This window comes from Phyllopteryx taeniolatus, chromosome 13 (genome assembly GCF_024500385.1).
Source record: "Phyllopteryx taeniolatus isolate TA_2022b chromosome 13, UOR_Ptae_1.2, whole genome shotgun sequence".
NCBI lineage: Eukaryota > Metazoa > Chordata > Actinopteri > Syngnathiformes > Syngnathidae > Phyllopteryx > Phyllopteryx taeniolatus.
In genome coordinates, this window is record NC_084514.1 from 14,917,339 (window position 1) to 14,945,222 (window position 27,884).

Sequence of the window (27,884 nt, forward strand, 5' to 3'; positions counted from 1 at the left end):
CTGAGTGGAGTGTATTGAAAATTTTAAAGCAACATTGTCTACAAAGATGATGCTTGATTACTCTTCAGTGATGAATCACATGTGCGTGTTTCCTCTACATACTGTATATCTGCAGGTCAGTCTGCATTCCTTTGGCTCACTGTTATATGACGTGCCTTTGACACATGGATAAAGTTGAGCCATGTGACCATGTGAGACACATCAAATTGAATCGGATCGAAATAGGTAGGTTGTGAATGTTATTTTATTCACTTTCTTTGTAGAAAGGAAAGTCAGCAAAACAATCATGCATGATTTGCAGTGTATGGCAATAACACATCCATCCATCCGATGGCAATAGTCCTTGTCCTCATTAGGGTCACGGGTGCGCTGGAACCTATCCCAGCTGATTGTGGTCCTCCTCGCCCCCCACATCCACATTTAATTCAAAAGCCTCCTGGTCTCTGGGATGCCCGTAGTGGTTCTGTGTATAGGCTTTGGTCTCCAGGTTGTAAAAGACATTCATCTGGAAGGATTTATGCAACATTTAAGTCATAAAATATTAGATTTTATGATAAAATGCTTTCGTGTAAAGGCCGATACCGGTGCCAACGATTATACAGGACACAAATGCACCACAAAAACTATATAACGTGTAGGGAAAGTTGTTGCGTTGTAATCAAGGATTTAAAATCCAGCGTAATGAATTACAGACAGCAAAACAGGTGGAAGGGCTCTGAGATGGAAGAGTATTGCTTCGAAATTGGACAGGATGAAAAGATTAACCTTTAACCAAAGTCTTTTAAGTGGAATCACGTGGAGACACTAATGCAAACAAAACTCGAAACTACAAGATGTGTTCCAGATGTTAATCGGCGGGAGGCCATCATGCTACATTTGCATTTAGCTGTTTTTTTGGTATTAACAATGTAATACATTGTCTCATGCACAGCTGTAGCATTCAGTTGACTCAGGTCATATTCTGGTAATCAAACGATAATTTATGTAGAGTTCAATATGTTGGAAACATTCCCACAATCTGAAGGGAACCTTTTTGGGACATGGCTGGATTCATGGACACGCAAGGATTCATTTGAAGCTGTAAATTGTGAGAAGTGCTGTCATTGTAATGAGAGGACGAAGAGAAACAATACATGATTGCACCTATAATATGGCAAATCCTCTTCCTTCAATGTATATATTTTGATGTATATCTTTGTCAACATTGATCTGAAAATGAACATATCAGGCTAAAAAAAAATCCTACTGTCATATGAAGTATTGTATGCATCATGATACCGTACAGCATATATATATATATATATATATATATATATATATACACAAGTTTGATCATCAAGTCAGCTAGTTCATGATTTTTTTTTTCTCCACGAATAAAAGTATTTTTTTTCCACAAATAAAAGTACATTTAAGTAAGTTTATTGAATGCGTCAAAACAAATCAGAACTTGAAATTTGAGAGTGAAAAATATTTTAGGATTACTTTTGCCATTTTCAGAACTTCACTTATTGACTGATGGATTCACACCATCAACAGGATACATTTGACCTATTATTGATAAAATGTCGACTACAATACACATCAAATGTCGACAAATACACATCTCAGGGTGACAATTGAAAAATGATGAAAAAGCATCACACCACGCTATCACACGTCCATCATCATGTAGAAGAGAGTACCAAATCTCCTAGTTAGAGTGAGGTTTTAATGAACATAAAGGATTTCACGACTTGTTCATGTTAGTTACTAAACTAAATTCAATGGTTTTAGAAACTGCATATTTCGTATGTGTAGTGTGTGTTGCTGTCACCTGCTTGGAAGTCTCCTTGGAAGTCTTCTATTTGGGTGATTTTAGTGCTGCGATGTGAAACTTCAGCCTTGACTCTGACAGGGACTTCGGAGAAGACGGTTACAGCCAGCATAGATGGTGTCCCAGCAGGCAGCCCCTCAGGTCCTGTCAGCACAAATAATGTCCTGGCACAGAGAGCACAGTCAAGGTCAGTGGAACAAGAAAATAAACAGCAGTACAGTACAGTTTTATTTGCAATGACACCATGGATTGAGCATCGTTTTCATGTTACTGACGCGTGAGTGGAGCCAGTTGCAGTGGAACAAACTCCCAAACACACAAGGGCCCAAATGACATCCATAATTCTAATGCCTGCTACAACACAGATCACTGAGTTCTCTGTTTAACTCCCAACTGAAAGTAAATGCCACCAGCAAGCTCAACTGACCTGAGCCTGCATCAGACAAAAGGGCACCTCTTATTCCCTGGGGAGGCTCTCATGTGGTATTGCACACAAGTACCATATGAATGTACCATATAGTCACACAATGGATCTGAGCTCACGCCTTCTCACCATTCTGTTATATGTATGTATATGTATTGTATGTATTATATTATATGTCAAGCCAAGGAATACTGTGAATCTCATGCAAATCTATAAATGAATGTGTTACATTTTGTCCGAAACCATGTCCTGTGGTCTGATGAGATCAACAAACTTAATTGGTTTAGATGGTGTCAAGCGTCCCCTCCTTGAGTGTGTGTCCCAGTGATCCTAGGAGCTAAGTTGTCTGGGGCTTCACGCCCCTGGTAGGGTCACCCATGGCAAACAGGTCCTAGTTGAGGGACCAGACAAAGCACAGCTCCAAAAGCTTCAGGAAGACGTTTTCCCTTGTCCGGACACGGGTCGCCGGGGCCCCCCTCTGGAGCCAGGCCTGGAGGTGGGGGCTCGAAGGCGAACGTTTGGTGGCCGGGCCTGCACCCATGGGGCCTGGCCGGGCATAGCCCGAAAGGGTATCGGGGGTCCCCCTTCCTGTGGGCTCAACACCTGTGGGAGGGTCCATAGTGCAGTGTGAGCTGGGGCGGTGGCCGAAGGCAGGGACCTTGGCAATCCGATCCCCGGCTACAGAAGCTGGCTCTAGGGACGTGGAATGTCACCTCTCTGACAGGGAAGGAGCCCGAGCTGGTGTGTGAGGTCGAGAAGTTCCGACTAGATATAGTCGGACTCGTCTCCATGCACAGCTTGGGCTCTGTTACCAGTCCTCTTGGGAGGGGTTGGACTCTCTTCCACTCTGGAGTTGTCCACGGTAAGAGGCGCCGAGGGAGTTGTCCACGGTAAGAGGCGCCGAGCAGGTGTGGGTATACTTATTGCCCCCCGGCTTTGCGCCTGTACATTGGGGTTCACCCCGGTGGACGAGAGGGTAGCCTCCCTCCCTCCGCCTTTGGGTGGCGGGACGGGTCCTGACTGTTGTTTGTGCCTATGCACCAAACAGCAGTTTGGAGTCCTTAGAGGGGGTGCTGGAGAGCACACTGGGGACTCCATCGTTCTACTGGGGGACTTCAATTCTCACGTGGGCAATGACAGTGAGACCTGCAAGGGCGTGATTGGGGGGAACGGTCCCACCGATCAGATCCCGAGCGGTCGTGTCATCGGACTTGTGGCCGCATGTCTTGGACACTCGGGTGAAGAGAGGGGCAGAGCCAGCAGCTGATCATCACCTGGTGGTGAGTTGGCTCAGATGGTGGGGGAAGATGCCGGTCCGACCTAGCAGGCCCAAACGTATTGTGAGGGTCTGCTGGGAATGTCTGGCAGAATCCCCTGTCAGAAGGAGTTTCAACTCGCACCTCAGACAGAATTTTGCTCACGTTCTGTGGGAGGCGGGGGACATCGAGTCCGAGTGGACCATGTTCCGCGCCTCCATTGCTGAGGCGGCCGACCTAAGCTGTGGCCGTAAGGTACCTGTCATGGCGGCAATCCTCGAACCCATGGGTGGACACCAACGGTGAGGGATGCCGTCAAACTGAAGGAGTCCTATCGGGCTTTTTTGGCCTGTGGGACTCCTGAGGCAGCTGATGGGTACCGGCTGGCCAAGCGGAATGCAGCTTTGGTGGTCGCTGAAGCAAAAACTCGGGTATGGGAGGAGTTTGGTGAGGCCATGGAGAAAGACATCTGGGCGGCTTTGAGGAAATTCTGGTCCACCATCCGGCGTCTCAGGAGAGGAAAGCAGTGCACCACCAACACTGTGGAGATGGGGCGCTGCTGACCTCGACTCGGGACATTGTGAGTCGGTGGGGAGAATACTTCAAAGACCTCCTCAATGCCACCGACACGCCTTCCCATGAGGAAGCAGAGTCTGGGCTCTCCTATCTCTGGGGTTGAGGTCACCGAGATGGTTAAAAAGCTCCTCGGTGGCAAGGCCCCAGGTGTGGATGAGATTTGCCCGGAGTTCATAAAGGCTCTGGATGTTGTGGGGCTGTCCTGGTTGACACACCTGTGCAACATCGCGTAGACATCGGGGACAGTGCCTATGGATTGGCAGTCTGGGGTGGTGGTCCCCCTTTTTAAGAAAGGGGACCGGAGGGTGTGTTCCAACTACAGGGGGATCACACTCCTCAGCCTCCCTGGTAAGATCTATTCAGGGGTGCTAGAGAGGAGGGTCCGTCAGGAAGTCGAATCTCAGATTCAGGAGGAGCAGTGTGATTTTCGTCCTGGCCGTGGAACAGTGGACCAGCTCTACACCCTCGGCAGGGTCCTCGAGGGTGCATGGGAGTTTGCCCAACCACTCTACATGTGTTTTGTGGACTTGGAGAAGTTGTTCGACTGTGTCCCTCGGGGAGTCCTGTGTGGGGTGCTTCGGGAGTATGGGCTTCCGAACCCCCTGATACGGGCTTTTCGCTCCCTGTACGACCGGTGTCAGAGTTTGGTTCGCATTGCCGGCAGTAAGTCGGACTCGTTTCCGGTGAGGGTTGGACTCCGCCAAGGCTGGCCTTTGTCACCGATTCTGTTCATAACTTTTATGGACAGAATTTCTAGGCGCAGCCAAGGCGTAGAGGAGGTCCGGATTGGTGGCCTCAGTATTGGAGCTCTGCTTTTTGCAGATGATGTGGTTCTGTTGGCTTCATCAAGCCGTGATCTCAAACTCTCACTGGAGCGGAGTGTGAAGCTGTTGGGATGAGAATCAGCACCTCCAAATCTGGTCCTCAGTCGGAAAAGGGTGGCGTGCCCTCTCCAGGTCGGGGATGAGATCCTGCCCCAAGTGGAGGAGTTCAAGTATCTTGGGGTCTTATTCACAAGTGAGTGAAGAATGGAACGGGAGATCGACAGGCGGATTGGTGCAGCGTCTGCAGTGATGCAGACTTTGTATCGGTCCGTTGTGGTAAAGAAGGAGCTAAGCCGAAAGGCGAAGCTCTCAATTTATCGGTCATTCTACATTCCTACCCTCACTTTTGGTCACGAGCTGTGGGTCGTGAATGAAAGAACAAGATCCCAGATACAAGCGGCCGAAATGAGTTCCCTCCGCTCAGAGTAGAGCCGCTGCTCCTCGACATTGAGAGGAGCCAGATGAGGTGGCTGGGGCAACTTGTACAACAACATTTCTCTCAATATTTTTTTTATTAAAATTTTTATTAGATTTTATACTCTGCACAATAAATCCATCATAATACACACCATACACTACAATCAAGCATAATACACAGCATAATTTCACAACTTGTTGTGAAATGTATTGCGTAAGTAACTAGTAAAATGTTAGTGTCCTGCTGTGCAAATTGTTGTTCAGTTTAGTTTTTTCGTTTTCAGTTTTAAATGGTATTGCATAGGAAACAGGCCAACAGAAAAGCATGGGGAGTTGACTTTAATTGTAGTGGCACAGACTTACCACGAAGTGGTAGTAGAGACCATGCGAATCATCATTAACCAAAGCTCCATTCTTCCTGCCCAGTGAGCTCAAAGCTAACTTGCTGAATTGTTGCATGTAATAGTTAGCTGAACACCCATATACACTGAATTGACCAATACAAGAGCTGAAATGTCTCTTTTACAATGGTTCTGTCTCAGTATGATGCAGTGCACTTCTACACCACTATAAACTATGACTGCAAAAATAATATTTAAGATTTTTTTTGATACAAACCTTGTGTTGGATCTCATTGAATTGTGCAGATCCACCTAATGTTGTGGCCAGTGAGTGAGCTTCTTCTTTTTCTAAGTTGCTGGGTCGGCTGTCCTCGTCTTTATCTTCCTGGAACTCCTGTTTTGCGCATCCTCTCCCTTCACAGTGGAGCAAATTTTGATGTACATTATCTTTGCAACTTTTCTTTGGGCTTTGGCCCTTCTTTGAGTGTAAGCTTTTTCATCAAAAGTAAAGGCTGAATAAAACACAAAGTCAGGCTTTAATATTTACTTCATATCAAGATTTTATTCCTTTGGTATTAACACTAGTTACCTATTAACATTTTACAATGAAGGTTTGTCAAATATTTGGTATGTACATATTACCACCAGTACAAAGGTCACTTTCACCAAGTAAGAAAGGCATTTGGTGTGTCAGTATTAGTGTGATGGACATCCAAGCGTCTGCTGCCTTGTATATGACCTCCCCTAATGCACATCCCTGAGCATTTAACGCAGTCAAACTTTCAATAGAGTCACTTTTACATTGTGATCATTACCATCCAGGCCTGGACACTTCAACCTTGGATAGTTCACTGCTCCTGCAACCAAATAAGTCCATGTATGACCACAACAGCAGTCAATATTTACAACAGATTCTCAGATAAACAAAGTGCTGGCTTAAGTGCACATTAGGCAATAGCTAAAGGTTTCGGCTAAGCTTTACATATGTCACATGATAAATCATACAGTCAGAAAATAACATGTACACAATAACATCTGCATGCAGATCTGTGGCGAAAGCAAGCTGAAATACAGTACTTGGTGTGTGAGTTAAGTGCCAGTATGGAGACATTCACAGCAAATGTGCTTTACACTATATCAAAGGGCCTGAACCATGGGAATTGTAATAAGGTAACTTTCACTCTGAACACAGTACAATGGCACGTCCTGAATAAAATGAAGTGTATTCATTATGAATGAACGATTCATACATTGTACGCAAACTGAGATTTGAATCACATTTACAAAACATGCAATTAAAAAATGTTTTAATCGACCAACACAATCAAACAGGATTTGACCTTAGACTGCATTATAACTACTTTAATCGCAGAGATAATTTACCTTTTTTTTTCTGGTGTGTTTTTTTCTACTATTTAAAAATGACCTGACAATATTGAGGAAACAATCTGTACCAGCTTTCTAAATGGTCCTGGCAACTTCTGGCATAATTAATGTATTTTAGTATTAAAAACAAAAACAAATGGACTTCAGCGTATCCATCTTTTTTTTCTCTTCGACAGATATCACAAAAATAGTGATCAGTTTGAAACATTCTTTTTGCTTTTTTTCTGTGTCAACATTTTATGTTTTTACAGTGTTACAAACAACTTGGATAAACAATGACATTCAGTATACACGAGGAAAACATTATACTGTATGTCACGACAATGCACGTAGACACCAGACATAGCTTTTTACATGAGCCAGTCTCTACAAAGTCACATTTCTTCACATTGGATTATGTTTTTCTTCACTTGTAAACTTTTTGTGAATAAACCAAGTACCAAGAACAAACTAATAAAGCCAAGCATTCACCAAGCCAGCATCTTCTTGTTATAGTTAGTTTTGGCCTTATATTACAACTCAAGCAACAGCACTGACTTTTAGTACCTTCATCAGTCACATCTCAAAGTGACGATACATGCTTTCCACATAGCTTAGGACTCTTTGCCAGTCAGGACCACCTGCACGCAGCATGTCATCAACAGTCTGTTAAACAGATAGTTTAACAGATAATTAGTCTTTAAGCACCTATGTGTTTGTCATACAGAAGAGAAATTATTTAATTGACCATATATAAACACAGTCAGCCTTCTCAACTGGTAGGGACAACGACCACTCGTCTATTCTGGATCCGTTTCTTACCAAAGATTGGGCAATCCCGACAGTCTCGCCTGTTTTGAATGCGAGACTGAGATTGTGCCTCTGCAAAGAAAAGAAATGAAAAACGATGAACCAGTGGGATATAAAATAGATTCGTTCCATTATTTTAACAACTACAATTGGTTAGGCGATCAGGTGTTGGAAACGGTTTGATTCACCGATTCATTTAGCTGAGCTAAATTACATGATCTGATTCACCCACAATGGATAGTTTCATTCTTTTCCCCCCAAAAAATAGATGAATTCTGTAGCTGAGACTTACGTACAGTGTACTCCGCCTATTCGTGAGTCGCTACTCGCGAGTTTCTCCATTATTTGCTAAAGAAATTGTATATTTGCTATTTTTGTGCTGTTTCTGAAACACCTTAAGATGCTAAAAGATGTCTGTTAATAGAAAAATAGCTTGTTTTTTACTAGACAGGGATTTGGCAAATGTTGAAGTGACAGCTCAACTGAGAGACAAGCGTTGCATGTTGGGAAGGAGCTAAGGTTAGCCTAGGAGGCAGAAGAAGTTACTAGTGCGTCATCGGCGCATTTACATGTGCACTTCGGGTGCATCTATTTGAGAGCAAATCATTTGTAAACCATTTATTTTTAAGTGTAATGTAAGATTAATTTGAAATGATCATAGTTTTCTGCTATCCTGTATTTACGGTTTAAACTATTAGTATTAGATTTTAAAAATCTTTTTTGGGGGGGTGTCCCTATTACTCTACACTCATCAACCACACACTCTCACCATGTCCTGAATAGTATTCCCAAAGACTGAGTTATTGGAGTTGTGTGCAAGGCAACTAAAGCATAAATGTATTTTCAACAACATTATCAACAACATCCAAAAGGACCAAGCTTACCTTGTTGTCTGGACTGAGGCTGCTATAAGGAATATGTGAGGGGAGGTAGGTGTGGTAAACAGCACAAAATGCAAGGCCATCCACCCAGCTGCTGCTAAAATTGGTAATGTCAATATTCTAGAGAAAAAGAAAACGACATGGGAATGCCCAAGTTGATGTGTAATGACGTAGTGTAAAATGGCATAATGGAGAAAAAAACACCATCATGCCCTTGAAATGTAGACAGTCAACTAATATTCAGACATAGCATTAGATATTTCTGCACACCATGTCAATGCGTCTTTTTAAAAAAATCTGTCATGAAAGCGCAGGCTGGAAACTGTGAAGCAGGAGGCAGAAAATACCCAATTTATTATGCCATTTTAGTGAATGAAATGCCTGAAGTTATTTCTAAAGGCAAAAATGGTAAATTTAGTAGAAGGTTTTCTTGTATGCAGGCAAATTTGAAATAGTGAGTGAGAAAATGTCCCCCATACTAAAAAGAAAAAATTGTAATGACGTTTGAATAAGGATGGATACATAATATAATAGCTGGATAATACATCCAGTAAATCCATCCATGTTATAGAGCGCATCTCCTCTTCAACGTTGGAGGGGGGAATGGAGTCTAGCCTAAAGGATGGACTGCTCCTTAGACTGCTCACCACTCAATTTTAGGACAACTGTGAATAATGATTGACCAGGAACAAAACACGAGCGAGCAAGTCAGCTATGTGAACTACTACCCAGCCAAAGGCTGATGATAGGCCAAATACAAATGATTTCAAACTCAAACTCAAATACTCTGTCTGAATAGCTGTAAATGCAAGCTAACAACTTGTAAGGATTTACAATTACAGTATATAGTTGTCCATCCATTTTCAACACTATTGAAACTATTCTAGTTAGGGTCACAGGGCGCTGGAGCCTATCCTAGCTGACTTCGGGCGAAAGGCGGACTATACCCTGAACTGGTCGCCAATTAGTCGCACTGTCCTGTACTACTAAGTACTAGATCGACGAATATTCTACTCCATATCAAAGACAAGTCTTGAGGTTTACTTGGTAGCCTTGGGTTTGGCTCTGACACCAACGTAATAGTGAGTTCCTCTTTGAGCCTCCATGGCGACGCAGGAGCAGGTTGAAACCATCCTGGGACCTGAACGAGACCTTCTAGTTAGTTACATCTTGTTACATCACTTACTCTGACGTAGAAAATAGCACGTGACACAAATGTTTTGGCTTGAATAGTGTTTTCGTGCGTACTCCATTCACCTGGTTGATGGCAGGTCAGAGAGAGTTGAGTTATACTTGTTCAGAGTTTCTTCACGTTTCCCTGCAATAAAAAAGTACTTCATTACCTGACAGGCAATTAAATAATAATAATAATAATAATAATAATAATAATAAAAAAACATCTAAGCTCCGCCACACAGACAGTTAATTTAATTTAATTGAATTACACAGTGCTGAAGCGTGCAGAACAAAACTTATTCTGAAGACAGTCATAGAGATTATGTAAAACATATACTTAACATTGACAAAATAACTTTGAAATTGTCACACCTGAATCAGTGTTTGACCTGCTCTCTTCTTGGTCCAGACTTCTTCGTCCTCTAAATTGTACCAAATTCTTTAAAAAATATATGTATTACTATTATTTTGAAGTATATGTCTTATTTAAAAACTCTATGAAGACAAAGGATCTCACCTTATTTGCTGATTCAGGTGTTGTGGAAGTGGTTGACTGGGAAGTTCCATTCTGTAATGTGAGGGAGTCCGAGTACGCTGGTAATCTGGACAGGCTTCTGTAGAAATGTTTGATCAGATGAAACATTTTTTGTTGTTGTTATAAAGCTATTCCTACGGTAAATTGCACCATGCAAACCGGATTAATGTGGCAGCAACAAACCTTTGTCTTTGGGTATGACACTACACTGCAAACTCCAACCATAAAAATAAAATGATTCGATACAAATTGCAGTTCCTTCACAAATTGTGTGAGATGCTGTCGCTAAGCTAAAACAGCACTGAAAGAAATCCACTGAGGACAACAACATACAATAGCATAGTAATTCCCAGACAAATGCAAATAAATCAGGAAATTTGTGGTTGGTAGATCATTTCTTTGTTTTATAACAATGCTTTTTGGCAATAAACTACTATAGTGCTGGAAAGTCTGTTTATTACCCTTGTAAATGGTGCCACTTTTGTAAGGAACATGTCTTTTTGGGATGAGCAGCAGAGCTGAGTATGTGAGTTGCACCTATGAGCATTGGCCAGATCTTCTCTACCAGTGCCAAACAGTTTATTTTGCTGTGCCATTGACTCTTGTTTTGAGCTTCTGGAACCCCCATGTACTCGTCAGCATGGGTCCTGCTACAGTGGTCAGTAGGTGTGTGCTCCAAGAATACTACATTTCATTGATATGGATAGGGCCTGTGCTTTAGGCTTGTGTTCTGCAAAACCAAGATGTGGCATTGTTGGGAGTCAGCCCTAGTACCAGCTCCAAACTGGTGGGGCGTGTCAGAGACAGGCCATCAAGTGTGCGTCCAAAGATCACACCCCAAGAAGACACCCTATCTACACTGAGGTACCGTAGGCTGTCTTCTACAGAATAGCACTCAAGGTTTGCAGAATGATATGGCCGATGGCTCTCTGCCTAGACAATCAGAAACAGACTAGACGCAGTCAATCTCTGGTCTTAAAGGGCTGCCAGAAGGCCTGCCATGGTAGGCCCATTTGTTTTGGCGTCGGTAACACGTGCACTGGAACCTGAACATGTTATGTTCCGAGAGGAATCCAGATTCTGCCTACTGTAGTTGGATCATAGTTTCAAAGTGTGGAGAAGACGTTGAAAATGCTATGCTGCTGAACTGACAGAGTAACATCTGAAGGCAGCATGATGGTGTGGGGCCACATTTCCTTCACTAGAAAAATGAGGCTTGTCATCATTGAAGGCAATCTCAAGGAAGAGAGAGGTATCAAGATTACATTTTGCAAGCGGTATTACATATTACCACAGTCTGACCGAACTCTCAAGATAACAACGCTCGACCCCACAGAGCAGGGTTTCTCAGAGACGACCTCCAGAAATTAGAAGTAGAAAGGATGTAATGTTCTAACTTCCAACCCCATTGACCACTTGTGGAATCAGCCTGGGCGTGCTGCTTGCAACACAACCATGTTGGCTGACTTGGGACTAATGCTGTTTGAAGAATGGGATGCCATCCCACAGCAGTGTATGACCAGACTACAGTAGTAACCAGCAAGAGGAGGAGGTGCCCGGTTTTTGTGGCTGTGTATATTTCTTCCACACCATACTGAGGCTCCTGTTTGCAAACTTAAATCATTCAAACCACAAAACACCAAATGAGACTCAATGGCAACAGCAAAATATTTATAGTTTGGCATTAGCAGAGACTTTGGTATTTTTCATGGGCGTAATCCACAAACTTACTTACTTACTTACCAATGTGAAACCATTATAAAAAAAAAAATTAAAAACAATAAAAAACTCAGCTCACTGATACAAATGTTACTTCAAGAACCACAGCTCTGTGATGTCAACAAAGAGAATAATTTAATTATCCTAAAACAATGTTAGGCTTAAATTGATTCTTCAAGGGCACCTTGAGATTGAATTTGACTCTATTACGATAGTTTGGGAAAAAACCCAAACTGGTCGCCATCTGACTGCAGGGCACATATAGACAACCAACCATTCGCACTCACATTCACACAATTTGGAGTCTTCAATTAACCTACCATGCACGTTTTTGGAATGTGGGAGAAAACCCACACATGCACGGGAAGAAAACAAACTCCACACATTGAATGGACTGGTTAATGGTGAAGTGCGCCGTGCTACGTGCATCGTGTGAAAAGGCCTTTACTCATCCAGAATGAGCTACACATTTTGTTCAGTGATTCTGTGACTATGATATGCTTTTTTACTACTTGAACAATGTCCATTTACTAACTAGTAAGCACAAATCGAGGAAGAATGTTTGTTATTACCTCAGCATAATGCATTGATTGGTTATATGATTAGCAGAATTCCACAAACCAATACACAACCAAAAATTTGTAGCACACGTACCAAAGAAGAATTGATTATGTTTTGTGAGGATCTGGATGACTATGGGATCCTATCCATGCATTCACTTTTTTCAACTCACAGCACTAGTCATGCAGCTTCACAAAAAAAATTGGGAAAGAGGTAGTGCTTAGGACAAGAAAAATGGATATATTTTTTATGATGAGACTCACAAAAAGGTGTGGATGTAATAATTTATAGTTTGAGTCTCGATGCAACAGAACCTTTCAAAGCATTTAGAAAAGAAAAACAAAAATCACACCAATGACCCTTTTCATCTTGCATCGTCCTCCATGATCCAGGAAGTAGGCTGCTAACTAAATAACTAAGATGGATGGACTGTTTGGCCTTGGTGGAGATCTGACACTTTCAAGGCCTAATTTTCATATAGCTCTTGCATTGGCTCTCAATAGCTAATGTTGTGTTAGGTAATGATGTGTTTAAATGACTATAAACTGTTTATCTCACCTTGACCTCTCAGTGGTTGCTGTTCTTTGTGCCTCATCCAATCGCACGTCTTTCCTCCTCCTTCCCTCATTGGTTACATTTCTCAGGTATTGTTTAGTGACAGCCACACAGTCCTCTCTGACAACACTTTTCACAGTGTCATTCGAACTCCCCGCCACCCGGTACACACCTCTCTCCCTGCCCCTCTGACAACCCTCTCCGCTGTCAGAGTTCTTCAACACTTCGGTCTTCTCTCCTTCTTGGACATTAGTTTTGTCTGGAGTCTGACTCAGAGTAGCCAGCCTCTGCCTGCTCTCCTCCAGCTCCCCTCTCAAAGTGACAAGTTGCATGTCAGCCTCCTTCCGTCTGTGCAGGGCAGCAGCCAGTTCCCTCTCCACATCTTTATGAGCCGTCTGGAGTGCAGTCAGCTCCTCTTCAGCCTCGGCTCTTAGACGCTCAGCCACTGACACTGCAACCTGAAGGTCAGCCTGGAACTGCAGCCATTCCGTTCGCTCGCTCTGAAAGAACAAACATACTTTTAGATTCTTTCATGCTTTCAGATGATGTGGCATGAATCAGCACAAACACTTTTAATCTTTGTTTGATTGTTAACAATCTCACCTTAAATGTACTTAACAGATTTATTGTGGAAGGATGTGGCATGTGCCAAGGAAATAAAGAAAAAAACTAATTTGCTGAAACTATTCAGAGGTAATTCATCTCCTCATTGTTGTCCCGCCCACTAGCTTGTCTCCATGAACACTATGGTTTGGTCATACGCCACAATACCTTTGAACTACTGTATAGCCACTATAGCTTTTTTTTTTTTCTTTCTTAATGGCCAGTTCCAAATTCAGAATCAGAATCAGAATCATCTTTATTTGCCAAGTATGTAAAAAAAAAACACACAAGTAATTTGTCTCCGGTAGTTGGAGCCGCTCTAGTACTACAACATACAGTCAATTGACAGAGAACACTTTTGTGACATAAAGACACTTGACTATCTACACAGATAGAAGTGTAATCTAAAAAAGAATAGAAACAAAAAGGTTACATGCAGCTCACTGGTAAGAGGTGCTTCTTTAAGAACAGCAACACACACAAAAATAGATGCATCTCACTTATTTTTAGAACAGGCCCAAGGGCACCATGTTAGTGACCCCTGTTCTACATTGTCCATAAGTGTGAATATGTGAATGATTGTTTGCCTGGATGTGGCGTGTGATTGTATGGCCACAGGTACAGGATCTACCCAGCCTCAGGATATACCCTGCCTCGCACCCAAAGTAAGATGGCATAGGCTCCAGCTCACCCGTAACCCTAATGAGGACAAGCGCTATAGAAAATGAATGGATGGATGGCTTTGTATTTTTTTGTTTTGTTTAGTTTTTTCTTTTTAAAAAGAAAGTTTGAAAATGTCTTGCACATCTTAAGTAAAGCTCTTTGTTTTTTCTTTACAAACCAGTATTACATTACGCAACCACACAAAGAGAGGAGATCAATGTGAATTCAATGCTGTACTGTACCAAGCCCTGACAGGCAAAATGGGGGGCACATCTTTCTGATATATGAAACCAACTATGCAAAAACTGTCTGTGAAACCACAAAATAAAAAAAGTTTGACAAATGATTAGGAGGAAGGCGAGGAACACATGACGTGTCATTAATACTCCATCTAAATCGGGGGTTTCCTCTCTTTGAGGTGTAACCCATTTTGAGCTACAGGGTTTGACAACAATCATGCTGAAATAGTTTCCGTGTTATGTTTGTGTGATACAACTTTGAGAGCTATCCCTAAGGCGCTCACAAAAAAAATAAAAAATGCCCCTCTTGATATCATGAGCGCACCGAGCAGTGATAAAAAAAAAAAAAAGGAGCAGTCACCAGCATAAAAGCAGAGCTTGAATGAGAAATAAGGGAAGAGGGGTACATATTTAATGGAGGCAGCAGACAGACGGAAGCAATTTCACCCAGATGATTTTGAAGTTCAGTGAAGGAACAGAGGGGAGAAAGGTGAGTAATTACATGAACAACGGACGAAGATGTGGAGAAGGAAGTAATATCGGAGCCAAGTCAACGCTCCTTAGTCTGACCAGTGACTCAGGACCACAGCTGGACCCCATTATACTTTACACACAAATCTCACATTTCTTTTCTCTCCCCCCCACACACATTCCTTACTCGTTTTCCTCACCACCAAACTCCATGATCAACTGATCTGACTTTTCAGTTTTGTGCAGTTTGACACTCTATCCAGGAAACATGTTAAACAACCCGATTAAGACCCAGTTCTATATTAAGTGCAAACAGAACAACAACAAAAAAAACATTGCCACTTGAAGGATTTTCACATAGTCTTGGTTATCTGGGTATGATCACTCCAACTGGAGCAAGTCTGTTTAAGGAAACAGGAAGGGGCGCTCCTCCGCTCACACTGAGATAAGGGTGTGGATTGTCAGGATGAACACACAGACACAAACACAGTCCCGGAAGAGCTGACCCGTGGCCCACAGCAAGACCAGATGTGATGCAAATGCACACACACACACACACACGCACGCACGCACAAACTACACACACAAATACCTAGTTTGACATCAGAATTTCTGGTGAGTCTCAGAAAGTTATTGTTCAATCCATCTGTCTCTAGTTGTCTTCTCCACCCAGTTTCTCACCCTCTCTTTTGACACATTCTTGGAGAAACATCTAAACTGTGAAAGTGCTTCTCTCTCCAAGCATTCTTTAGTCTACAATATGGGCCCAAAATGATTGAATACCTTCTAAGTAAACTATATTCCTTGTACCTAGAAAGAACCCGGGAGGTGAAACAAGCTGCATTGAATGCACATGGACATCAAAGTGAAAGGGGGCCCAAGCCAATGCCATGTATTCCACACTGCATAATTCAGCACAGTGTTCAGATTCAACATCACCACTGCCTCCTCATAGTCTAGACAAACTCAATACTTTTTCATTCCACACAACCTTTGCAACCTCAACATAAACTTCAGTTTAGCTTAGGGTAAGGGAGCAGAGATCCAAGAGAGAATTCCTGGGAATGTCTAGCAGCGGTCACCTGGAACTAATGCCAAAGTTGTGTTTTGAAAAATATCCAGAAGGGAAACAAATATGATTACACAGGCAGATATTGAGTATTTTCATTTTTGTTGATTAGGACAACTGAAGACTGATGGTGCACATACAGTAAGCACAGACAGATTGTGTATCAGAGGATCTACTTAGTGTTCATATCGCTAATGAATAAGAATTCATTTTATTAACATTTTCTTTATCACTGCACTAAAAATACTGTCCATTAAAGCAGTTTGTTTGCACTTACACTATAGGGATAAAAGTATTGGTACAGGTTTCCATTACAGCAGGTGCAAATGCAAGAAAAAAATGGGAGTTGCAGCTATAACAACCTCCAACCTCCATTTTTGCAGTGTGGGAATGTTTGTCCATTCATCCAGAAGAGAATGTGTGAGAAAGAAGGAAGAGTAGAAGGGAAGATGCAAGTGTAGTGGACCAGGAAGTAGCAATGATTAGTAAAAGGGAAGTTAGAAAGGCACTAAAGAGGATGAGAACTGGGAAGGCAGTTGGTATTGATGACATACCTGCGGAGGTATGGAAGCATCTAAGTGGCTGTGGAGTTTTTGACCAGGTTGTTCAACAGAATTCTAGTGGCTGAGAAGATCCCTGAGGAATGGAGGAAAAGTGTGCAGGTGCCCATTTTTAAAAACAGGGGTGATGTTCAGAGCTGTGGGAACGCTAGAGGAATAAACTTGATGAGCCAAACAATGAAGTTATGGGAAAGAGTAGTGGAGGCTAGTCTCAAGACAGAAGTGAATATTTACGAGCAACAGTATGGTTTCATGCCTAGGAAGAGTACCACAGATGCATTATTTTCCTTGAGGGTGTCGATGGAGAAGTACAGAGAAGGTCAGAAGGAGCTACATTGTGTCTTTGTAGATCTAGTGAACACCTATGACAGAGTAACCAGAGAGGAACTGTGGTACTGCATGCACAAGTCTGGAGTGGCAGAGAAGTATGTTAGAATAGTACAGGACATGTACGAGGGCAGCAGAACAGCGGTGAGGTGTGCTGTAGGTCTGACAGACGAATTTAAGGTGGAGGTGGGACTGCATCAGGGATCAGCTCTGAAGAGGTGATGGATAGGCTGACAGATTAGGTTAAGACTGGAATCCCCGTGGACCATGATGTTCGCAGATGACATTGTGATCTGCAGTGAAGGCAGGGAGCAGGTGGAGGAACAGTTAGAAAGGTGGAGGCATGCACTGGAAAGGAGAGGAATGACTATTAGCCCAAGTAAAACAGAATATATGTCCATGACTGAGAGGGGTGGATGGGGAATAGTGAGGCTCCAGGGAGAAGAGATAGCAAGGGTGGAGGACTTTTAATACTCGGGGTCAACAGTCCAGAGCAATGGTGAGTGTGGTAAGAAAGTGAAGAAACAGGTCCAAGCAGGTTGAAACGGGTGGAGGAAAGTGTCAAGTGTGTTATGTGACAAAAGAGTCTCTGCTAGGATGAAGGGCAAAGTTTATAAAACAGCCATGGTGTAGGGATTAGGGACAGTGAAGAGACAGCAGAGCCGCAGGTGGTGGAAATGAAGATGTTGAGGTTCTCTCTAGGAGTGACCAGGTTGGATAGGATTAGAAATGAGCTCATCAGAGGGACAGCCAAGGATAGATATTTTGGGGACAAAGTTAGAGGCAGCACACTTTGATATTTTGGATACGTCCAGAGGAAAGATAGTCAGTATATTGGCAGAAGGGTGGTGAGGATGGAGCTGCCAGGCAAGAGAGCTAGAGGAAGACCAAAGAGAAGCTTAATATATGTAGTGAGGGCAGTTGGTGTTAGAGAGGAGGATGCAGGAGATAGACTTATGTACATGGAAAAGGAAGACACGCTGTGGTGACCCCTAACGGGAAAAGCTGAAAGGGAAAGATGTTTTTTTCAGCTGGTATGAGAGCAATTAGAAAACAATGTGGCAAGAATAATGACGATCATGAATAATAATTAACGCCTGAATGTTCACATTTCTAATTTAAAACAAACACAAGCATTTTCATAATTTAAAAGTTTTCATGTGTCTCAACATGTCTAGCATTTTTTCATCAAACTACCCCAAGGATCAAAAACTTTATACATAATTTTACAGCATATTTCTTGCCGTGGTGAAACTGGATGGATTTAGTGGCTGATTTGTCTCATGCAGTGCGCCCTCATTCTGCCCATGTACTTCTGAGCCAATGGCGGGCCTAGTTTTCATTCAATTGACAACCAGTGGGCTGCGTCTGAGCGGCACATTCTTGCCAGCGTTTGGCTGTCTCCTCTTCCACCTTGCTCAGCATCGAGTGTTCATGGTGACCAAATGGACACATCGCTAAACACAAACACCCACGCACTTCTTAAAAGGGCCCATTTTAGCAGCTAATGCTTTCATAAAGCTTATACATTGTATGCATGTCATCGGCTGAGAAACTCAGTGTGGGGGTGGTCATAATGTTAATTATCCCCACTGTTCCACAACGGTGGGGCAGAATAGCTCGCTCATAGACACATTTTCAGAATTGGCAGCTAACTAAACCTTTACTTGGTTGTTTAATGTCACACATGATGGGTGAGCAGGCGCTCCAGAGACCAAACCTGTCATGGGTGTGTGTTGTGCTTGTTGTTTTCCCCGTCTCGTACACACCTGCTCCCGAGAGCATCTTCCCCACCTGTGCCTCGTTTACCCTAATTACCCCATGCATTTAACCTCGTGTTTCATTCTTTCTGGTCGCCAGTTCGTTGTACCTTGTTGTCACGTTCCAGCATTCCTTGTTTCCACGTCACCGACTCATAATAAGACTAGAACCTGTTCTGATTTTTGACCTTGCCTCTTTGCCTCACGTTTTTTGGATACTGTTGCCTTTTCGGATTGCCTGCCTGTGTATCGACCTCTGCTCGTATATTAAACCTCTCTTTTTTGAAACTGTCCATCTGTATTGAAGTCGTGCATTATGGGTCCTGTCCTCTGTTCCGTTCATGACAGAACGGACTGGCCATAACATCGACCCAGCATACTCGGACCCGGTGCGCAAAGCCCTTCAAGCGCAGGGTCGACACATCTCGAAGCGGGATGAGCAGCTTGCTGCCCTCCACCTTCACCTAAAGGGACTGTCGGAGCATCAGGACACTATGATGAGACAGGTGGCCTCACAGTTTGAAGTTCTAATGAATATGGTTCAGAAGAATGAACCAGCTGGCACAGCACCCGATGCCGCCACTGTACCACCGTTTCCATGTGAAGCAGTCACCATGCAGCCACCTGCCACCTCCGCTGCTGTCTGCCCACAGCTCTCTCGACCGGAGAGGTTCTCTGGAGATCTGTATTGGAGTCGTGCATTTTGGGTCCTGTTCTCTGTTCCGTTCATGACAAAACCATTCATATATAAACATGGGGGAAAAAAGTGTGAATGTTTTTAAATCCAGGTTAAAAACTATTCTCTCATGCTTATGATTGAGCTCTTTTAAAGCAATTTAAAATCTTTTGTTTTTATCTTTTACTTGCACTGCACGTTCTTTGTGTGATTTTAGTAAACGGTTTTCTCTTTGTTTTTGTTTTTCTGCTCTTTGTTTTTAAATGCACATAAATTTAAGTACATTTGAGTTACCTTGTGAATGAAATGCGCTATATAAATAAAGCCGCCTTGCCTTGTCTTTAAAAGTCAATTTTCCATGTTCACTTTAAGATGTTTTAAAGAATCCACAGACACTTTGTAATAGATTGATTCATTGACTAAGAGGTATATCGCAACACTTGTTGAACTACCAATTAAAATATGAAAAGAAAAGGTTTCTGACAAAGGCTGTGGTTATGTGAAAAGATCTTTGTAGGTGGAAGCACAGAGTAAAGATGCAGGCAATAGAGCTGATAGAGAAAGGGGGAAGAGGTGAAGAGATCACTGCAGAAAAAAAGTTGCACTTTGTCAAGCTCTCATGCGCAGGAACGAGTGGTCAGCTCTCTCATCGAAGAATTGAAGACAATAGAGAGGCACAATAGGGGGAGAAGTCAGTTCACAAAGTAGAAATCATCTGTGCTCTCCGGTGCATTAGTGTGTGTATTTGCGAGTCCCCTGTCTCACGTGTGCAACAGGCATAAAAAACAAATGGCCAGTGTGATCAAGCGCGTCAGCCCTGACCCCCTCCCATTCCTCAATACACTGAACAAAACAAAACAAGTTTTGTCTCCTGAACAGTCGATTGTGAAACCCCACCTCTGCACTGTTATTCCCACCTCCTCCTTCCACCAGCTCCCCACAAAAAGGCTCCCAGAACAGCCGAGCAGACTGAGTGGGTTCAGAAAGTCAGGCCTTGCAACTTCTATTGGCCCAGCAAGTGCTCATGTAAACAGTGTTAGATTGCCTCAAATTCAAATACACTGCTCCCTCTCAATGCTTTGGTCTCCCTGTGGTCCATGCTGGCCTATGCAGGGATTACATTTGCAAGCCTTTTTTGGCATATGGGAAAGTGGAAAAGAAAGGAAAGAGACATGAAACACAAAGGAGAGACTTCCAAGAAGACAAATACCGTATTTTCACGACCATAAGGTGCACCGTATTAAAAGGCGCAGTCTCAGTTATGGGGTCTATTTTTGTATTTAACACATACATAAGGCGCACCGTATTATTGGGCGCAGGCATGGTAAAACATACGCTAGCTTAAAACATACTGCAGCATGCATGCACCCTAAAACAATGTTTTTAAAAAGGGAGCTTGAAAAAAACCATAATGAAGGTTTTGGAATATGGGGAGAGATCCATTCATCCATTTTCTTCTGCTTATCCGAGGTCGGGTCGCAGGGGCAGTAGCTTTAGCAGGGAAGCCCAGACTTCTCTCTCCCCATATTGGAGTGGCCTAGTCAAAGTCCAGACTTAAATCCGATTGAAATGCAGTGACATGACCTTAAAAGGACGTTCATGCTCGAAAACCCCTCCATTTTTGCTGAATTCCAACAATTCAAAATATCTCCACAGAGATGTGAAAGACTCATTGCCAGTGATTGAAAATTCAGTTGCTCCTGCTGAGGATGGCCTAACCAGTCATTAGGTTTAGGGTCTCATTACCTTTTCACACAGGGCCAGGTAACTTTCAATTGTATTTTTTTCCTTAATAAATTAAATCACCATTAAGAAAAAGCATTTTAAGTTTACTTGGGTTATATTTGTCCGACATTTGTTTGAGGATCTTAAACATTAAATAGGAGAAACTATGCAAAGACATAAGAATTTGAGAAGGGGTCAACACTTGTTCATGGCTCTGCAAATGGAAAATATTTTGGGTCACATTCCATCTGTTGTAACCTGAAGGAAGCTGTGAGCCTCAAGCTGCTGTCCTAAGGGAGTGGTCAGAATTGGAAACAGGAAATCACAGTAGATTACAACATCTACAGAGGAGCGGGAAACATATAAGCAAACAGGAATGCTTGTGGAAATTCCTCACGAATATGATGCAATTGTAATAAGACAAAAGTTTCCTTCACTGTAGAATTGTGCATTCTTGTCAACTATTACAGTAAATCTGTGTTCACTTAACTCCAAGAGTATGGTCGATGAGACATTGAGAAGCTCATCTTTTCCCTTCATGGTCCTCAACAGAGGACAGGAAGAGAAAGAGTTCCAGCTCTCAGGACAGTGAGCAGGGCCAATTCCATAGCCTATTGTGATAGCGTAACAGGGTGTGTCGTGGTGTAATCTCCATGATGTAACATTTGCAGTTAATTAGAGACAACTGTGGATTGAACTCGGGCCACCTAAAACACACTGCTTCTTTTTGTAACATCATGGGAAAGTCAAATGAAATCAGCCAAGATATATACTGGATATATTCCAGTCTAAACATTGGAAAATGTCTAACATGTACAGTAGTCCAGTGTTGGAATACATATACAGTACATATATAGAAAAGGGCTTGAGGGATCATTTAAAAACATCTCACCTGCATTGCACTCTTCAAATTCTTCACTTCTGCCTGGAGATGTTTCAGCATTGCTAATGGAGGAGAAATGTCAGATGATGTCACATGAATGCAAAAGTAGAAAAAGAAAAAGGTCAAAGAAACAGTTTTCCCTTCTCAATACAAGAAAATAATGAGCCTGTGATGAAACAAGACATTATAATGACCACACAAATGCGTTTCAGGTCTTACCTATTACATCTGTGGGCCCATCCTGACGTTCAGAGGTCCCTAATGTTGTCCGCCACTCGTCCAACAGCCTTGTCAGTTCCTCGGACTGGACATCTCTGGCCTCAGGACCTGGCAACAAAGAGTGACTCAGACCGCTGTCCCTTTCTCTCCATTTTGGCCCAGAGGAGCTGCACACAGCCGGTGAGGAGCTACACGAAGAAGAGCTCGTCGTAGGGCTGACAGGCACACACTTGCCCTGTGAAACCCCACTCTGAGGTGTAGAAGTAGAAGGAGCCTCATTTCTGCCCAAAGTAATGTGTCCTTTCACTGCTACTGTACTTTCTGGCTTGGTGGAAACTGGACAGACTGCTGAGAGTGTTGCGGATCTGTTTGAGCTGAGCCGTGGAGGGGGAGGCCTCCACTCAGGAGAAGGAATGGCAGAACTTGGCTGTGATCGTTTCACAGAGGAGGATGCGAGCACCGAGACAGGAGGTGAAGATAAAACTGCACAGGGAGATTTAGGTGATGTGGGGGGAAGGAGCTGGGGAGCACCAGGTACAAATCCAGGTTCGTCACTTTGTGGGGAAGCAGGAGGAGTGTGGAAACTATCCAAGTGGTTCCCTGGAGGAAACAACAACAAATTCAGTGGCATGCCAAATCTTTCCATATCGCTATTAAAACACACACTGTACCAGAATCAGTGTTGTCAACTAATTTTGCGGGGAAGGTGGATCTATTTGCTCTATTATAGTTTCAAAATGAACTATTCTAGTGTGATACAAGGCCGCGGGCCACCCTAAAATCCTGAAAAGTCATACAACTAGTTGCCTTATCACCTTTAAAAGAAAGCTGTGATGTGCAGGAGATATAAAAAGTCTAGAAACCCCTGTTCAAAGGCCAGGTTTGTGTGATGTAAAAATCAGACCAAAATAAATCATTTCAAAATGTTTTTCACCTTAACGTGATCTATAAGTTGTACGACTCAATTGGGGGATGACACACCTCTGCTACCACATTACCTCAGATTTTTGTTTTCTTTTTTTTTTTTTAAATTGAGTTATAGAAGTTATAGGTAACATGGTGGAAAAAAGTTTTGAATTTGTCTAACTGTATCTTGGTTCATTTGTTTAAATCACGAACACTGGCATTTAAAAACAGGGGTGTTTAAACTTTTTAGATTCACTGGGTATTGTTCTTAGCGTGGTTGATAAATTAAAGTTTAAATATTTCAAAGTGGGCTTTGCATCCATCCATTTATCTGAATGTGGCCCATGGAGGAAAACATTTGGAGACCCCTCGTCTAATGCAAAGATTTCCGTTTCCATTGCCTTATATAGCCTTAAAACAAACATGTTTTAAGGCTATATAATGCTTAAAACAATTTTAAGATATATTATTCATAGACACCCTACCTACATTCTTTTTTGCCAACAAATTGAAAAAAATGCTTTCGAAACAATGGCACCAAACTTTAAGTTTACAATTTTACAAAGCCAATGTTCTCAAAAAAACACATCCACATTACACATAAAGCAGTACTTTTTAGGGAGTGTGAAACCAGTTTGAGTCGGGTGGAATGAAATTTAAAAAAAAAAGGTTGACAAGGGCCAAATGAATGTCTGGATCATCGGGTAATGATGTCATGGAAGAATCACGGGACAAAAACATTTCAATGGTCACTCCTCTGGCATGTCACTGAAAAGAGCATTTAATGAGCTGCCCATGCCAGTGGGAAATCTTCAACAGTGAGATTGCACATTGACAATGTTGCAGCAACATCGACTAACCACATCATTCTGGAACAGACAGACAGACGACAGAAGCATTTCAAAACTTTACAAAGCTCGGGCCTGTTATTTCATTGAGTGTTGCTTAGCCCTCACACCATGCCACAAATCACCAAGTTATACAGAAAAGCACTGAGCTCCAGATGTCCTCGTCCTTCTCTCTTTTCCTTTTTTAGACAAAAGCCTCATGGCTTGTAAAAAAAAAAAAAAAGAAAGGATTTCTTTTTAAAAGATGTGAAAGCAACAAATATGCACCAACTCATTGGGAAAGAATGGGAGGATTGTTTAATAACTTTCTCAAGCCTCCCTTCCCATTTTATTTCTTCATTCCAGACCTTAATGTGCTCGTCCATCCATGCACATGGGTGGCAGACTGACGAAATGAATGTGTGTGAGTGAGCGTGGATGTCAGATAGCATTAAGCCTCTATGATTAATCCGCTGCCCTTGTGCTCAGCCGGGGAATTCTGCCGATTCATCACAGCTCGCCCGAATGTATCACATGGGGACGCGAGGAGAATGACCACTCGCTGAGCAACACACAGGAGGGCTGCCAAGATTCCTGCCTCCGCATCCACGACCGTTCCACTTGCTTCCCCTTTTGTAACCTTTCTCTTCCTGATGAGCCCGCACGCATCCTTCTCTCTAATTTATGCATCACGTCTAACATCAGCTCAAAACCTGTCGTGTGTGTCAGTGACCTACCGGAGATTCCATGGCTGTCCTTGCTGGAAAAGCTACCCATCCTGCAGTCAGTTTGGCCACAGAAGGGTCCTGCTGGTACTTGCTGCTCTCCTGCCCAGCCCAGATCAAAGTGGCGGTGGGGGTGACCCGCACATACAGCACATCCGGCCCAGCTGATAGATGAGGTCCTACCACTTTGGCACTGTAGGCAAACTGAAAAATAACCCAGTGACTTCAAGCCTCTTTAAAACATTTCTAAACTAATTCCCTTCCAACGACAGTGACCTTCAGATGTGACTGGTGCTTCTAATTAGGATTTAAAAAGAAGAACTCACATCATCAAGGATGAGATCAGAGCAACTGCATGTGTTTAAATCAGGGATGTCCAAACTTTGGTTTTTTTCAATGAGGGCCATAGGAAGGAAAATGGAAGAGGGGGGCTACTTCACCATCTGTTTAAGAAACACGCTACAAACAATACCAACCAACAATATGCTGTAGGTCAACGTATGATATGTAGTTAAACATATTTAATATAAATATCTTAATATGATATATTTCATTTTTTTTATTTAAAATAAAGATATCAACATTTAAATTTTTTCTCCTACCTTTTTCCGCAGGTCGTGTTTAATTTCACTGTTAGAATATGGAAGGAAAAAAAAACACTGCGCGCTGCAAATGACCTTTGAAGACATCCCTGGTTTAAAGCATTTCAATGAGAAACTGCTCGCAGTGTGCCAAAACTAAAGCATGTGCAGACACAAGTGCACTCGTTTAAACCCTTCAGATCATCTATTAACAAATAAAACTTCCTGAATAAATATGACAAAAGTGAACGTTGAACTACCCTACTTGAGGAAAGATAGCATGCAACTTGTTTGACAGCTTGATCATGAATGGACACAAACCCTTGCAAGCGGACAAACAAATCCAAAAATCCGGTTGTCGGTAGTTTGGTAAACTCGTCCCCACTTTGCTTCCTTCAGCGCGTCTCCACCAGGCGCACTGGCTCACCGGGTCTTCTTCAAGTTACTACGTCGGTTTGAAACACACTTCAATTCCTGTTACGTATTTGAGAATAATCTTAAATATGAAGGAAACTCCTCCTGTAGCGAGACAACGAGCTAAAACGACGTAAACCGAAAAGTGCCTGTGAGGAGTTCTCCCGTATACGTCCACCAGAGGGCACAGTTAAGCTGAGCTAATAATAATTTAAAAAAAATAAAAAATAAATAACTTGTTGCTCTTTGAGTCATCTTCTAATTTAGCGGCCAACGTCCCTGAGGTTCACTAACACGATCACCCGAGCCGTCAAGATGAAATCATGTCACACCCACTTTCCATAATGCTGCAAATGACACGCTGTTCCCATTGAGAAGTCATCCATTAATTCGATGTAAGAAGAGTACGTATAGCAATTAAGTACCGATACTTGTGTAAGACTGATTCGACCAACGTTTAAAAACAAAAGAAGCCAGAAGAAGGAATTGGAATATTAAAAACATTATGTCTAGTTTGTAGCTCTATTAAAGAATAAATAAGTAGTTTATAAGGTCACCTTTTGATTTGAGTAATAGACAACACTGTTGGTTATGTAGTATATAAAGTACAACAATTAAGAAGACAAAGTCATTATCATGCAATAATGATTCCCCCCCCCCCCCCCCCCCCCCCCTACAGTCTCACCCGCACCTAGCTGACTTCTTTGAGAGAAAATAAAAAAATCTATCGAAAAGCATTTGCAAAGAGTGTTTCATAAGGTGCCCTGTCGTAAACTAGCATTTAACTAGATTTAGCACATGTGAAAGCGACCTCATACTGACAGCGTTTTTTTTAAACTGAAAATAAACACCCACACTGCAAAGGTCAAACTCTTAAAAATAAGACTCATCACCTTGTTTTTAGACAATTCTCACTTGTTTCAAACAATTTTTTACTTGAAATAAGTAGACAAAAAGTTTGCCACGGGGTGAAGTTATTTTATTTTACACTCCACTGGCCATTTTTTATTTTTGCGGGTAATTGTAATTAGTTTTGACTAGAAATAAAATATGATTGGTAAGATTTTAAGTTTTGCAGGCAATGTCAACTTTTTCTGCCCCATACTCTTAGAGGCGGGGTGAGGGGGTAGTATGAACACATCCTATCTTGGCATAAGATACTTTACGGAGACATTTCATATCATATCTGATACACTGGGCAAAAACTCTTTGCTATTCAATTAGCTAGCGATAGCTACAAGTGCCTAATTAGCTTACTAACTAATCGCTACGCAGTAAGCACCCTGCCCCTGCAGAGTCAATGCCGACATAACATACAGCAATTCAAGAGGAGGTATTGAAGCAACGCCGTGTGGTCAACTGTCATTTCATAAATTATGTCACGGTTGTAAATCAAGCAATACCTGGTGAAAGTGTGTGTAGCGGTTCTGACCATAGATATGAAGAAGCCAGCACGCTGTAGCAGCCTTGCTAACCGACGTGCCTAAGTCATAATTTGCTAATTTCTCAACCGATTTTCGCTTTTTTGTCAATGCCAAAGTGTGAGCTATCACAAGCAGAACATAATATATAGACAAATATATATATATATATATATATATATATATATATATGTACATAAATACACACATTGGCTGGCGACCAGTTCAGGCCGGTAACCATAGCTTGGCATAGTGAAATTAAATGTTTCTTTTAAACAAGACCTGTGTTTGCTCAGGATTTTATATTATCAAAATGTGTTGACTAACAGAAAAATGGTAAGTTTCCTAATAACTGGGAAAAAGAATCCTACCTTTATATTTTTCTGTGAATGTCAAGCTGGTTTTCAGTCTAGCACAAGACAATCCATTCACCACAAATCATTCCTATAGCCAACAACATAAAAAAAAAAAAAAACGTAAAAAAATTAATCTATTAACTATAATAATAATAAATAACATATAATAATATAAACATTGGAATAATCAAAAGTCATTTCAGACT

At 42.2% G+C, this 27,884-nt stretch overlaps 1 protein-coding gene across 9 annotated transcripts; it reads right to left on the reverse strand.

Annotated features, from left to right (window-relative positions):
- Nucleotides 1-319: 319 nt before the first annotated feature.
- On the reverse strand, nucleotides 320-27,818 carry LOC133487665 (cytospin-A-like). Of its 9 annotated transcripts, XR_009791419.1 has the most exons (16): nucleotides 25,809-26,091; nucleotides 24,919-25,110; nucleotides 22,449-23,048; nucleotides 22,239-22,291; nucleotides 13,257-13,753; nucleotides 10,401-10,497; nucleotides 10,256-10,322; nucleotides 9,965-10,025; nucleotides 9,752-9,848; nucleotides 8,711-8,827; nucleotides 7,839-7,898; nucleotides 7,584-7,682; nucleotides 6,467-6,508; nucleotides 5,929-6,065; nucleotides 1,814-1,977; nucleotides 320-505 (listed from the first exon to the last, which is right to left on the reverse strand). XR_009791419.1 is itself a non-coding variant. In XM_061794618.1 (13 exons), the coding sequence occupies exons 2-12, from the start codon at nucleotides 24,956-24,958 to the stop codon at nucleotides 7,593-7,595; spliced, it is 1,779 nt and encodes a 592-aa protein (XP_061650602.1). In that variant the 5' UTR covers nucleotides 24,959-25,110; nucleotides 25,809-26,089; the 3' UTR covers nucleotides 6,194-6,508; nucleotides 7,584-7,592. The 9 variants fall into 9 exon arrangements, 8 of the variants coding, with proteins under 8 accessions (XP_061650602.1, XP_061650603.1, XP_061650605.1 ...); XM_061794618.1 differs by lacking the exons at nucleotides 320-505; nucleotides 1,814-1,977; nucleotides 5,929-6,065 and having other exon boundaries at nucleotides 6,194-6,508; nucleotides 25,809-26,089; XM_061794619.1 differs by lacking the exons at nucleotides 320-505; nucleotides 1,814-1,977; nucleotides 5,929-6,065; nucleotides 25,809-26,091 and adding exons at nucleotides 25,233-25,365; nucleotides 25,509-25,584 and having other exon boundaries at nucleotides 6,194-7,682.
- Nucleotides 27,819-27,884: the final 66 nt, after the last annotated feature.

Bases quoted from the DNA above. Each gene is read 5' to 3' on its own strand.
- LOC133487665 (XM_061794620.1), bottom strand. From the start codon at position 24,958: ATGGGTAGCTTTTCCAGCAAGGACAGCCATGGAATCTCCG. The intron at 10,026-10,255 runs GTGTGACAATTT...TTTTTATTGCAG, and splicing joins CAGGTCAAACACTGATTCAG to GGAAACGTGAAGAAACTCTG. The intron at 7,683-7,838 runs GTAAGAAACGGA...TCTGTTTAACAG, and splicing joins TCGGGATTGCCCAATCTTTG to ACTGTTGATGACATGCTGCG.